This window comes from Nesoenas mayeri (genome assembly GCF_963082525.1).
Source record: "Nesoenas mayeri genome assembly, chromosome: 4".
NCBI lineage: Eukaryota > Metazoa > Chordata > Aves > Columbiformes > Columbidae > Nesoenas > Nesoenas mayeri.
Genome location: NC_137540.1, coordinates 8,686,169 through 8,699,545, shown reverse-complemented (window position 1 = coordinate 8,699,545; position 13,377 = coordinate 8,686,169). Strand labels below are relative to the sequence as shown.

Below are 13,377 nucleotides of genomic sequence, written 5' to 3'. Positions count from 1 at the left end.
TCAAGAAACTGTGATGCTATTTTAGGGAATGTACTTCTACATTCAAAAATAACTTGCTTGTCCTTCTATTTATATGGAAGTTTCGCACTTTTTATAAATCAAGGTGTCTTATTTCTCCCACAATAAGATTCACTAAAACAATCTCACAGATAAACATGTGAATTTACCTTTACATTAATTGAGAGAGCTTTAACAATAGACTTAGTTAAGTTCAACCTTCTATGTAATTCAATTCAGTTTTACTGTTTGGTGGAGTGTTTTTTGGTTGGTTGGGTTTTAATATTGCAAGTCTACAATGTAATACTTTAAAGAACCACATTAAGATCACCATCCTAACTCAAGAACTACACAACTTTAACACATTTGTATGCACAAATTATTTCTGGAGTTAAGAGTTATTAGATGTAACAAAGGTTTTCTTATGTCTTTCCCCAAAGATTCTTTTTAAAAAGTCTAAATTCACTATAGTGTGTACTTCATGTAAGTACATTTTCTTCCAGACTTCCCAATGACAGATTTTCTGACAGTCCTGGCCACTTTACAATACATGGAAGATTATACAGTCATTCTATTGTATTTTTGCAACAGATTGATGGACTAAATAGAGGCCTAGAGAGGTTTATTTAGCATTTACCAGTTTCATTATTTATAGTGGCAAAAACAGACTGAAGAATTAGAGCCGCACAACTGAACATTTCTCAAGCATTTTATTTTTTAACCTAGTGTATAAAACTTCAACATACAAAAAAAAAATCAGAAGTGAACTAAAGCAAGATCTCTTAATACATTTTTTTTCTCCAGAAAGCTTTACCTAAAGGCTCAGAAGCAGTAAACATTCAGCCTATTTAAAAATGGGATTCAGAACAGTCTTTATACTTGCAGTCTGCAGAATTATGGAACAAATGGACCAGTTTTTGATGCCTTTAAAAAAAAACTTCGTTTGCTGTAAGCGGTGGTATCTGTGGTAGTTTAACACCTAGTTGACTTTCAAGTGACACACAATCAGTCTTGATTAGTAATCTTCAGTGAAGCGAATATGTTTACTTGTCTGTTGAGTCTTTTCAAGTCTCATTCTTTCAGCTTTAGCAATCAGCTGTAAACAGGAAAAATATTGTAGAAAAGATTAGAGGAAAATGATAGTTGATTTTATCCCACAGTCATGAATATATTATTCACTGATTTATCAAACTTCATAAGAAAAACTACATCTTTGAACAGCTAAGTTACCATGTACTGACAAAAAAAAAGTAAAGCAGCCCTGGTATAATTTCAGTATTGCCTCAGAACCATAAAAAATAGCACATCTCTTTCAATCTCTGGACAGTGCAGCATCTTTCATTGCATCCCTTCTTCCTCCCAACATGGTTGAAGAGAACAAAATTACAGCTTCAAAAATCTCAAAACACAGTCTCGTACACTAAGTTTTAAAAGCCTACCCTTTTAGCAGATTCATGCTGTTACTGATGTAAGAAAAACAAGGCCTTAGGAGTATTGTCTCATTTTCTACAGTCAGCAAAGAAAAAAACCACTGAAATCCAGATGGGGACCATCCTTCAGGCTGGGCGAACAGCACAGTACAGATTACAACGCTGAGAAATAACCTTGCAGTTCAGAGGAACAGTGATGCTGAAGAGAAGCTGCCAAACTCACATAACCAATTGACATGAGATAAATACTTTCTGACCACCTACAAAACGAGGGGCTACTTTTCAAGTTTTAGAACCCTCTGCACGACAAGAGGGGGACAGAAGATTAAGTGATATATTATTTAGAAGTAGAGTGCTTAGTTTATATTTAACTAATAATTAATAGAAGTATTGTAAGTAAGAAACTAAACAATTATACCTAACATCATCGATCATTTCTTAGTATAGATGTACTGTATGTCAACATTTTCAAAAATTGTAATGCATATGTAATAATTATGCGAATATAAGCAATGCAAAAGCACCAAGTCACTGGAGCACTTATGGACAGGAGCACTTATGGATGATAATCCCCAGTGTTTCCCCAGCACTGATAAAATAAAGAATGCCGCTTAAACTTAACAGCAGAGTCAATTATACGTTATTTCTTAGTTTCAATGCTAGGAATTCCTAACTCAAAACCTCGTCTGACCAGGTATTTGTTTGTTCTCAGTTGCATTTTAGGGAGATTGACTGTATTACTAGGGTAGTTGGGACTGGTTTACTTTTCCACACAAAATGAAGCTGTAAGTGCTGAACAGTGAGTATTACAGAAACCACAGGTCTCAGTCCTGTAATATCACAAGTACCTTCAGCTTCTACCTTTGACCAGACAACCTTTCACTGTGGCAGTAATTCCGTCTCCCTCCTGCTAAGGCAGCCTTGCTTGCCCTGCAGGAGACTATGAGCACCTTCAGTGCACCACTCCCCTGACACACAGAGCTCCATGGCAGTTCAGGGACTCTCAGTTTACCTTCTCCCTGGAATAGGACATTCTTCTCCATCCTCACAGCTTCACACTTTACACAGGGAATCCAAATCCACACTTGTGCATAGCTAAATCCAGAGTTTCCTATAGAGATACTAGGGTACCTGGGATCTTTTAGGATATTTACACTTCAGAGCAACAATCTCAGTAGCAATGCCATACCACCCACTGCAGGCCAAACCGTTCTTTTGCTTCATTGCAAAGAGCTAAAACCACAAAGTAACTGGAAAGAAAAACATTTCTTTTTCCAAATACTGCCATAATTTAGATAATATGAAGTTTATCTCCAGTTTTCCAGTTTGTTTCTCTTTCATGTATTTGTTTCAGACAACACATGTGCAGTCACTAGTGTGACTGCACATTTCTTAGCAGATGAGAAAGCTGCTCCCAGTACAAAGACACAACAAATGCTCCTGTGGAATATAACTAACCTGCTAATTTTCAACTTCTTTGTACTGTGTCTTCAGGCAGAGAACAATTTTAAAAACATACTTGTCTTTAAAGCATTCATATTAGAACACTCACAGTACTGCAACAAAGTCATGGTAATACCCAACAAAGGTACAAGCTTTGTTACTTTGATACCCCATAAGATTCCTTAACCATAGGCAAGAGCTCATGAGGTAATTGTTACATGAATAAGATAGGAAAAAAAAAATACATAAAACAAAATGTAAAGAACAAGACAGGCTGCCTAATCTGAATTTAAAAAGTGAGAAAGCAGGAAACTCCTGTGAACACAGGCACATCTGTAATGCATCTGCCTAAAATCCACATTAACCTATCTGATGGAGATTACTAAAACATTTAGCTGGTGCTGAGACAAAAGGGAGACTTGCTCACTAGGCAATCCAGTACAGTTTGCTAGGTTTGAAAAGTTTCACATATAAATAAAATTATTTACTATTTATCCATATGACTGTGGTCACCACTATGTTCTGCAGACACTGCATGTTGTACATAGCATGAAAGCACAAGCTATGCTGCTGCATCGGTGACCACACTCAGGAATTACACTCTACACTGACATTGCACAGATGCACTGTTTGCTGTGCTGCAATGTAAATTACACTACCACAGTTGTACTGCTACTTCCCCCCTACACCCCCCAGCATTTAACTTGATTGGAATCCTTAACATGTTCTCAACAGTAGCAGACCATAACTTCTGACAGATGAATTTCTCAAGCATTCTCCAGAAATAAATTGATTTAAAGGTGTAACTAAGGGTTACTTTTATTCTCTGGTATCTGAAAGCAAAGGATAAAAGGAGTTAAGCCCTAAAAAGAAGCGAGGAGTACAGTAGCGCATTCGTTCAACATATGGCATGGAGAATCACCAACACCGGAAGAAAAGCCAAGAGTTATAAATTGCCTAGTTCATATCAGTGAGTGTTTCTATACCAGCACCTCAGAGCTAGAGAATTTTTAAGAGGCCTCACGGCTTCTAATTTTCAGCTAATAAGTGCAGTGCCACCACATATTTTTAAGTACACCACTATTAATGTCTCCAAAAAAGTACCCAGCCTTTCCAGAGATACCAACTTCATAGAACCAGGGAAGGGGGCTTATTTGTGCCCTGGATTAGGACCTCTCCCCACCAGTATACAGAGAAGAAACCTGTCAGTCTAGCAAGGACACAGCCCCGGAGCCCCAGGCATCATCAGAAGAGACCAGTGTAGGCTGTGCCCAGGCATTCCTATTATCCTCCCTTCCCATATGTTCTGCAAATTATTCCACCCTTTTCAAATACCCAATTCTCACTTCCTCCCCAAATGCCTTTCACTTCTACCACCACTCCCACCCTCTTAAACTTCATTTCCTTCTAGGCAAGGGGGTGTACAAGGTGTAAACTGGGCTCAGTAGCACCTCCCCCAGCAGACAAGTACCCAGGTGGAAAGCTTGCAGGCACTCCTGCCTTTGCTTTGAGAAGACTTCAATCAGTTTAGAGAGTTTAAGGCTACAGACTGATGAATTGCTCTAGGTCTGAATAAACAACAACAGCCCTAAAGAAGCAGTTCTGGCAAGGAGGTTTTCAATCTGTATCACTAAATCACTAAAGCTGTTTTATCATGCAGTTGAACAACAGGCTAAAGAGAACATGGGAATGGGCAGCAGAGATGAGGACAAAGGTTACAGAAAGCCAGCGACCAGGCTTGGGGGCAAAGCCTTGACAATCAATATTGTTTTAACTCCAAAGGACGGCGAGGCATTAGTCTCAAGTTTTGGGGAACCTTTAGATACCTGGTCTCTTTTGGACATTTAGTTTATTTTAAGAACTATGTCATAGAAAGTAAAATCTCTAGCACAGCTTTTTGAGGGCAGGCATTACACCAGAAACCCTCTGCTGAAGTGACCATTAACCTTTATCCTGGCATGCCACAGGACTCCACTGCAGGAAAGCTGAGTAAGCCTGGACTTCGGAGAATACCCGGAAAATAAGTTACCCTCAGAAGCACCACTCTGTGCTCTGTTACTGTGTACTGCCTGTAATGTGACACAGTCCATGCAACAATGACTGTATTATTCCCATCATTATTATGATAAATACATTGATATCATGCAGCTACATAGCTTTTATGGATATAACTTTTAAGCCTACATTTAAACACTAAAGTATCTCAGAGATGCTGTCTTTATTACAAGTATAAAACAGCTAACAGGCAAATGCTCATCTTCAAAGAGAGATTTTGTAAGGGATTTTAAAACCCTTAACAGAATTGATCTTTACAAGAAAGATACACTAATGGAATATTCAGCTGTACATGTTTAATTATGAATTAATCTATTTTTTCCTCCCTTTTATTGGAACCTTCAAAGAAGTGAACTTGTGAGTACTTTGGAAGAAGTTTCAAATAAAATATTACAATTAACATTAATGATCAGAGAAAGAAACAATGTTTTCCTAATTATCTGGAAGTAACGAAACAGTTAAGACTACAACGAGGCATTCTTTTCTTGATGTTTTGCTTAACAGTGTTAGCATTTAAATAGTGTTCACTAAGCTTTGAAGTTAACACCTCCTGGTGTTGCAAGGTGATGTGTAAGGGGGAGGAGCAGGAGTTTGCATCCTTGCTGCTCCTTTTGTTAGGCAGAACTGAGACAGTTCAGACTTGCAAGCCTCAATGAGGTACATTACTGGCCAATTTACGCCAGTTTGGTCAACGAGTACCAGTCTTCCAAAGATGAAGAACAGAAACTTGAGAGCAGGACACCTACAGTCCAAATTAAAGTCAAAGGTGCCTGGTATCTTTTGTTTTTAAAAAAGTAAAAGTACATTTAAAAAAAAATAATAAAAAACATTGGCAGCACCCTGTAAAAGGCTCTAAAGTGTACAGTCTTCACATTAAGTTACTGCTTATATTAAAGAATAACGGCTAGAGCCAATGCTATTTTTATGCTTTTAAAAAAATTAAATCAGTCATTTGGGGAAATTATTTGTGCACATCTTTGTTTAAAAGAACTAGATTCGTTTGTCTGCAGGATCTCTGAAAGACCATTTAGACAAACAAGATAATACATGCAAAATACACCTTGTGCAAGACAAGGTTTTGACCTGTATAACTGCTGTTTTTTTAGGTGAGTGTAGTATTTATTTTATACTAAATATGGAACAACTAGGAAATTTTTGGTATTGTGTGCATCACTGGCACATCTAGTAAATGAAAGTTACAGCAAGTCTCTAAAGTCACCAGAAAATAATTAAGGTCAGATGATTTTGAAGTTTTACAAGCAAGAGCATAAAGATTCAGCTTAAAGCCAACGCGGAAGCCTTATCTGCAATGTGTGTGAAGTAAACATAGCAATAAAATGTCTGTGAAATGCTCTTTGGCTCCTCTCTGTCGGGTAAAGGATCTCACTGTCCTATCAAAAACCCTTCAAGCCTGGAATGATCTTGTGAGCCAGGAGTGGAGACTGCAGCCTGCAAGTTCATTGCAACACACTCTCAACACCACGGCCTGAGAAGCACGCCAAGGTCAAGGCTGGAAGGCTATTTCAGACGAACCACAGTGCTAGAGGTAGTAAAGGCAGCGGTTTGACAGAGCAAGAGCAAGCGGACTCAAGCTCCTATGTGCTCTGAGTTCACTAGATGTTAGGCAGTTCTGGTCTGGAAGTTGCTCAGCTACGGATGCTAGTAGCAGCATTCAGATTTGTCACGAACAGGACATAAACACACTGTTGCATAGGCTCTTGACTGCACTAGGAACCGTACATTTTAAAAAATGTGCAAATTGTGAGAAAATTAATTCATTCTGAAGAAAACCATCTTATTTAACATGCTAGAGAACAAACCAAGAGCAAATCAGGACTAAAATTTAATGAGTGCACCCAGAGTTTTAGAGGAAATCCAGCTTACAAACTAACTTCATACCTTTAGTCATGTCCTTAACTTTATCTGATTGTCTCCCTACAGACAAGCCTTGTATTTGGTATTGGACCAGGAAAGCCACACATTCTCTATTTTATGGTTGTAAAATCCTGCTGCGAAGTCAGTAGAAAGTGGTCTAAGTGGATTAAATACAGAACCAAACGTTAAAGTACCACAAAACGTAGACCTATGCAGAAAGAGTCCTATTTTCAACTGTGGCCATACAGGAAAAAGAAAAACCTGACTTGCAAGTTACCTTCTCAGTACCCCGCTTCTTTTCTCGAGGCTGGTTAAGTTTAGCTTGTCTGTCCACCAAAATCTTCTGCCAGTAACGTTGTTCATGATCACCTTGAAAAACAAATTAACATTACAGTGCATGAATAAAAGTATTCAATACAAGTAGATGCAGTGTTTTCAGCTGTCATGAGGAAGAATCTTTCTAAGGTAAACATATGTGAAAATACCTGTTAGGGAAACCTAACGAGTCCATTTAGTCTTAAATTTCCTAGTCAGAGAAGTTTATACAGCATTGCAACATCTGACCAACACACACCGAGGTGAACAAAGGAAAAAACACTGTCCAAAGAAGCTTAAAGCTGACATTGAGGTCTGTGCTCTTGTACAGGCTGGACCAGACCTGAATCAATGTCGTATGCATTTTATTAACTTTAGGACTGGATTGCCAAGGCATCTAAGTTTTCCTGAGCAAGCAGTTTTAAAAATACAACAACAAAAAGGAAACATGGAAATATGCAAACATCATTCTTTACATGTAATTACCAGAAGTAGCTCAGTTTTAGCTAAAGTTTCACCACAGCACTCAGAGGCCCTTGGATTTACTGATGTACTCAACTTCTGACTAATTTTAAACAGAAAAAAAAATACTGTAAGAATGGCTGAGATTGTCTTGTTTCATCAAAACCATTGTTGGAAGCAAACTTGGGGGACTTTGTGGGTGTGTTTCTTAAAACATGGGGATGAATATGAGAGGAAATAATTTTGCAGGTTTTTTTCAGCAGCTGTTTTGCAGTAAGAAGCACTTTGCCACTGTTTCCTCTGTTTTTTGCTGTAACTATCATGATGGGAATTTTGTGGAGTAATGTTGTACAGTCTCATGGGAAGTCTTCAGTTACAAGAAACTTTCCAAGTCATCTTGGAAAAGAATCCTGCAAAAGTTATGGTATTAATAATTCTGAGAATCAATTTTGCATATATTTCAACAGCCTTATTTCCACATTCAATCACAGTAACATCTAAACATTACCATAGATGTTTAATATCTTGTTAGATGAAAAACTGAAGACATTTAGTCAAAATCAAGTCCTAAAAAGCAAGATACCGCTGGGATAGCTTTAGTCCCTAAAGTGGGAAACGTTAAAGATTCTTTCCTTATTCTTGTTCTCTGTATTTACCTTATGCAACCAAGAAAAGCTGAAATCCTTACTGTGAGTCACTTCTGGGTTCTTCAGAAGCCTTTCCATTCTTATTTCAATGAACCAGTTTGAAAAAATCCCCACCCTTAAGACTATGAAAGGAACAATCCTACAGTGTAGTACTTAGTCCCAATCTACTAGTACACTCTTTTATATAAGGATACAAAACCAGTGACAAATACACACAGAGCACACAGCTGTAAAATGCCGTATTTCAAGTTGTTTGTGGATCTCTGGAACACAGAACACTCTGGAGACAAATCTATCTCAAAATGACGTTAGCAGCATTCAGTGAGTCTCAAACTTTAATTAACTTTGATATTATTATGAAGGTTAATGCTTCCATTATAACTCTTCCCTCTGCAATCCTTAATTGACATTTATGTGGGTTTACATCCCTGCACGCATAGAACTTGGCCCTATATAAAGACCTGTGCAGGAGTGCGGTAAAATATTTAAATGTGTAGATGAGAGAATCCCATCTGGATTGTTTTATCTGTGGTGGTGGGTGCTGTGGTTTTGTTGCTGTTGTTTTTTGGTTTTGTTTCTCACCTCTTCACATTTAGATTTTAGTGCATGTGTAGAATGTAAAAGCTGTATTAATACCATAACGAAGTTTGAGAGATTGCCTCTTCTTCCCTGATTTTCATAAGGAGGTTTCTCTGCACTTGGAAGACTAGTCTAATCTAATGCGTGATATACACTTAGAACACCAGAGTATTCTCTGAAAAAATAACACACATTATGGTAAAGTTCCAAAGCAAGCCAGTACAAATTTTAGTGTAAATACAATTTAACAAAAAAGGCATTACTCTGGCATAAGCTATTCAGCTGTCTAAAAAAAAAAGGTTAATTAGAAGGCTGTAAGTATAGTAATTAGAACCACCGTAAGTATATCCATACTGTTAGATTTTTGTCCTGTTATTTCACACATCAGAAGTTCAGTATTTAAGAAAATCTTCATTTAAAATTATTTTGCATCATCAGAATGTTATATTCATAAAGCTAAAATGTGAATTAAGGGCTATAGTCCATTACCACTAGATGTGATGTAAACAAATTAATCTCAAAAGAACAGAATTAAGTTGATAAAGGCAAGCAAAATAATTATTTTGCTCTGAACTGTGGCAGTAAAACCCTTCTTGTTTTACCAATTTCACTATAATAGCAAAATGAGAAGACTGTTGGAATAATAAAAAGGCAGTCTTTTCCACAGCTACCAAGATATCTAAATATATCTGCAAAGCTACCATGCAATACAAACCTTTTCACAGTAATTAAGTCTTCTCCAGTATTACCATTAAAAAATGTCTTACCAGTGAGAATTTCAAATTTCCAGTTGTTTTTGATCTGTATTTCTTTGTATGATTTCATGACAACCTGTGCATCCTCAGGTGTTTTAAAACGGACATGACATTCTGTGTCTCCCTCCAGCATGTCCACATAAGCAACATCAACCAGCACTGTCAAAGCATCCTATCAAGGCATGAGAGAGAACACAGACCAGAAACCAGACTTTAAAAAAGAACACAAAAAAGCAACTTTTGACCATTCAACTTGTAAGTACTTGACATTTTCAAGAAAGCCATAGAGTAGAAGGAAATAACAGAACTTTTTCATTCAATCAATTGATCTATTGTCAATTACTTCTGAATGAATGTATTTTCATAAAAAGGTTGTAACTGAATTCTGATTTATGAGCCTACAGCTAAATACATTGATCTCTCATTCTACCCTCCAAGAACAATTTAAAGCAGTAATTCTCGAATATGCTATTATTTGCATAACAATAATTTTACTAATGAAGCATGAGTAATTGCCCATTTATTTCAATACTGTATCATTATGATCTATTTAAAAAATATGTATTTTTCTGTTGGACTGACATGTATCTAACTTCATTCTACACATGAAATATATAAAAGCAAGCTCATTCACAGAGGTTATTTCAGAAATGAGTAAACCAACCCTTCCTATCTTTATGAAGTGACCTCTGCCTGAAAATTTTCCCTAACATCTGAAGGAAGAAGAGCCACACATGCTCTTCCAGATGAAGTACTTCACTTGTAATACCTGCTGTTAGGGAAATTAACTAAGACCACACATTCCTAGTCAATTTTGGTCACAGCAGGCAGCTCAAGTAAGATGCTTCCATTCAAAGAAGGACACACTGCTTTTAACCCTCCACTACCAAGGACAGCCTTAAAACAAGAATTACGTGCCTATACTGTGAGATTGCTAGAGAGCCAACCAAAGCTACTTTCCACTCTTAATTCTCGTATCCTAAAGTGGGAAACTACAACGACCCAAAGAGTGTACAATTAAAACTACTCTGCAAAGACCTTTCCAGTGTGTGCAAGTATGCCTGCCACACAACCAGAAATACAGATCAAACCTGGAAGTTCATTACGGAAAAAAACTCCATTGCTTTGTGGCAGGGTGTGCTGCTGTAGCTATGGCAGTCTAGCAACATGGGCAAGGTTTTGTCAAGGTGATACTTTCAATGAAAGCAACTACTGGGGCCAGAAAAAAACCAACAAACAACAAATGAGTAAGCATCAAGTACAGATTGCAGCTTCCACTGCTGACCCAAGAAAGGGCTGGTGCACCCTGAAGATTATTGCTTCTTCCAGCTACAGTTGTATTCTGCAATTTTATTTCTCCCTAAAAACTTTGCCTTATTTGTTTGCTAACGTTTTACAAAATATTTTGTGTATTTATTATTATGCCTATCTATTTATTATTTACTTCCATAAAAAATTAGTTTTCCTTGAAATACTTGCCTAAAACTAAACCACAAGAGTATCTTTTGTAGCTGGAAATACCAAACTAAGTTTGTTTTCAGCTACTGTGGGAACAGTAAGCTTACTCCCTGCCCACCATATATTAAGTTGTGACACAAACTTAAGACAGTGAAGTGTAAAACCACATCCAAAGGGGCCCTCAAACATGACAGTGACAACTGTAGCCTTCTCTCAGGGCCCCCAGCACTCAGATAACTGCCTACAAATACCCCTAGGTGGGCAGGACTAAGCTGAAACCATATCACCAGTTTGTTGTCAGTAAAAGAGACATCTCTCATCTTCCTTAGATTTATGCACAGACTAAACTTCACATGCTTGCAAGCAGCCAGTGACTTCAAATGGACCACTCAGTTATAAATACAGGTAGTCTGAGAAGTCATCTCAGAAATTACATTTTGAACCATTCTCTCATTTTCCTAAGCCATACAAATATTTCTTCTAGCATGAGTTAAAGCTGTTCAAATTCTTTCCAGTAGTATTCATCCAAAAGTGTAATTTGTGAAAGAAAAAGTAATGTGTCACATTCACAGAAAGTTCAGTATTGGGAAAAAGCCTGTTATTTCCTTTGAAAATGTTTAGTATTTCCATTTCAAAAGGATGCAGCTTAAAACTGCTATTTTTCTTAAAAGAAAATATTTTACTTAACATGTAACTTTCATATCATGACAACACAAAATTTAGGTTATTCTAACCACTTTTAAAATTGAGGAAAAAAGTAAATGTCATAGGAAAAAATAAACAACACTGGACAAGTTCTATTGCTGCCATTCTCACTGAACTGGAGGGTTTGTAATGGTCAATTTCTCGCTAAAAAAAATAACACCACAATTATTTTCTCATGCAGAGAGCATCTTCTCACTCCCAAATTCCTGTTAATAGCAAAAACCCCAATATACTATTACAGATGTCTTGATCTGTATTTTGCCAGAATGACTGATACAATTACAAATAAATAACATCACATCTGCTTTGCTTTTAACTTCTCTTTGTAAACTAAGATTGATTTTAACAGTTATTTACTTTTAACAATATACAAATCAAACATGTTTTTCACACAGAAAATGCAAAGACATGGCAACAGGGGATGCAGATGGAAAACTACTCATCCTCCAGAACATTATTCTTGTCATCATTTTCATTGTGAACTTGACATTGCTCCAAGCACCCTAAAGGCTACTTTTTGCTTTGAAGCATCCTCTTTACCCTATTTTGCCGTTGCAAAACCTTCCATTAACAGCTACTAGAGAAGCATCTGTACACGACTACTGGCCAAACAAACAAACAAAAATCAGTAAGACTTGTTTAAATGGCATTCCATATTCAAACATGTTGGGGACACTGTAAGAGGAAAGGCTAACAGCTACCCTGAGGTTACAAAGGCATTACCTTGATCTGCTTCCTGCCTGGCAGGGGCTCAGTGCTAATGATCTTCACAATTACTCCACTCACAAACTGGGGGCCCATTGTGTTGGCCTTGGCAGGATGGGCAGAATCTTCACTGGTGGCTGGTCAACGTGAAAAGGGGGAGGGGGGGCAAGGAGAAAAAACAATTTACATTTATTAGTTTGACAAGCTAAAGATGCTACAAAAGCAGCTAAGCAACATGATGTACATAAGAAATGAAATCAGAGAGGCATCAAGTATTGCTAAGGTGTGGTTTTGTTTGTTTTTTGTTGTTTTCTTTTGTGTTGTATTTTTTTAACTCTAGGATCATGACTGTTCTCACTAGTCAATGTTAATTAAAAAGTCTTAGAAAAGTTTTTACAGCCTACAAGGGCTCCTTATAAGAATATTTTCTATTCTATCAATCACAGTTAAGTCAAACCCTCAGTTTTCGAGTGATTAAAAAATAAGCAGACAGGCATTGCAACATTGGTATTGAAGTTACTGATGTACAGAGGATCCACAGATAAAAGAGCAATTCTATCTCTGAGAAATGTAAAAATTGAACTAAGGCAACATAAATAGAAAGCTACTTTTAAACATAAAGCTGATAAAACCCAATTGCAAGCCATTTTTGAATGCTGTACTTAGAGAAATAGTTAGGTAAATCCCTGCAGGTATAGTTAAGCCTAAGCACATCAGGCCAAGTTACATCACCAAAAAGGCTGATCCTCGACTGAGCCTCTGCAAGGGTTTGATAATTACCTGTAAAGATCCTTAAGCTTTAAGAATGCTGTTGGAATTACTTCTTTATTCTTTACTTATATAATTCTTAAGTCCCAAATCTATCTAAACAGGTTGGGGTGGGGTGCTTATAGTAATATTTAGCATTGAGAGAAAGCACCAGCATTAGAGAAAATAATTTTGCAGTGTTTC

The 13,377-nt window shown here is 37.1% G+C and overlaps 1 protein-coding gene across 1 annotated transcript in view; it reads right to left on the bottom strand.

Annotated features, from left to right (window-relative positions):
- Nucleotides 1-692: 692 nt before the first annotated feature.
- Nucleotides 693-13,377, bottom strand: part of LARP7 (La ribonucleoprotein 7, transcriptional regulator) — a 29,319-nt gene continuing 16,634 nt past the window's right edge. Inside the window, 4 exon segments of the mRNA XM_080344310.1 lie at nucleotides 693-1,093; nucleotides 7,078-7,169; nucleotides 9,571-9,730; nucleotides 12,445-12,563. Of these exon segments, the coding sequence (XP_080200436.1) occupies nucleotides 1,013-1,093; nucleotides 7,078-7,169; nucleotides 9,571-9,730; nucleotides 12,445-12,563 (452 nt within the window). The 3' untranslated portion in view covers nucleotides 693-1,012.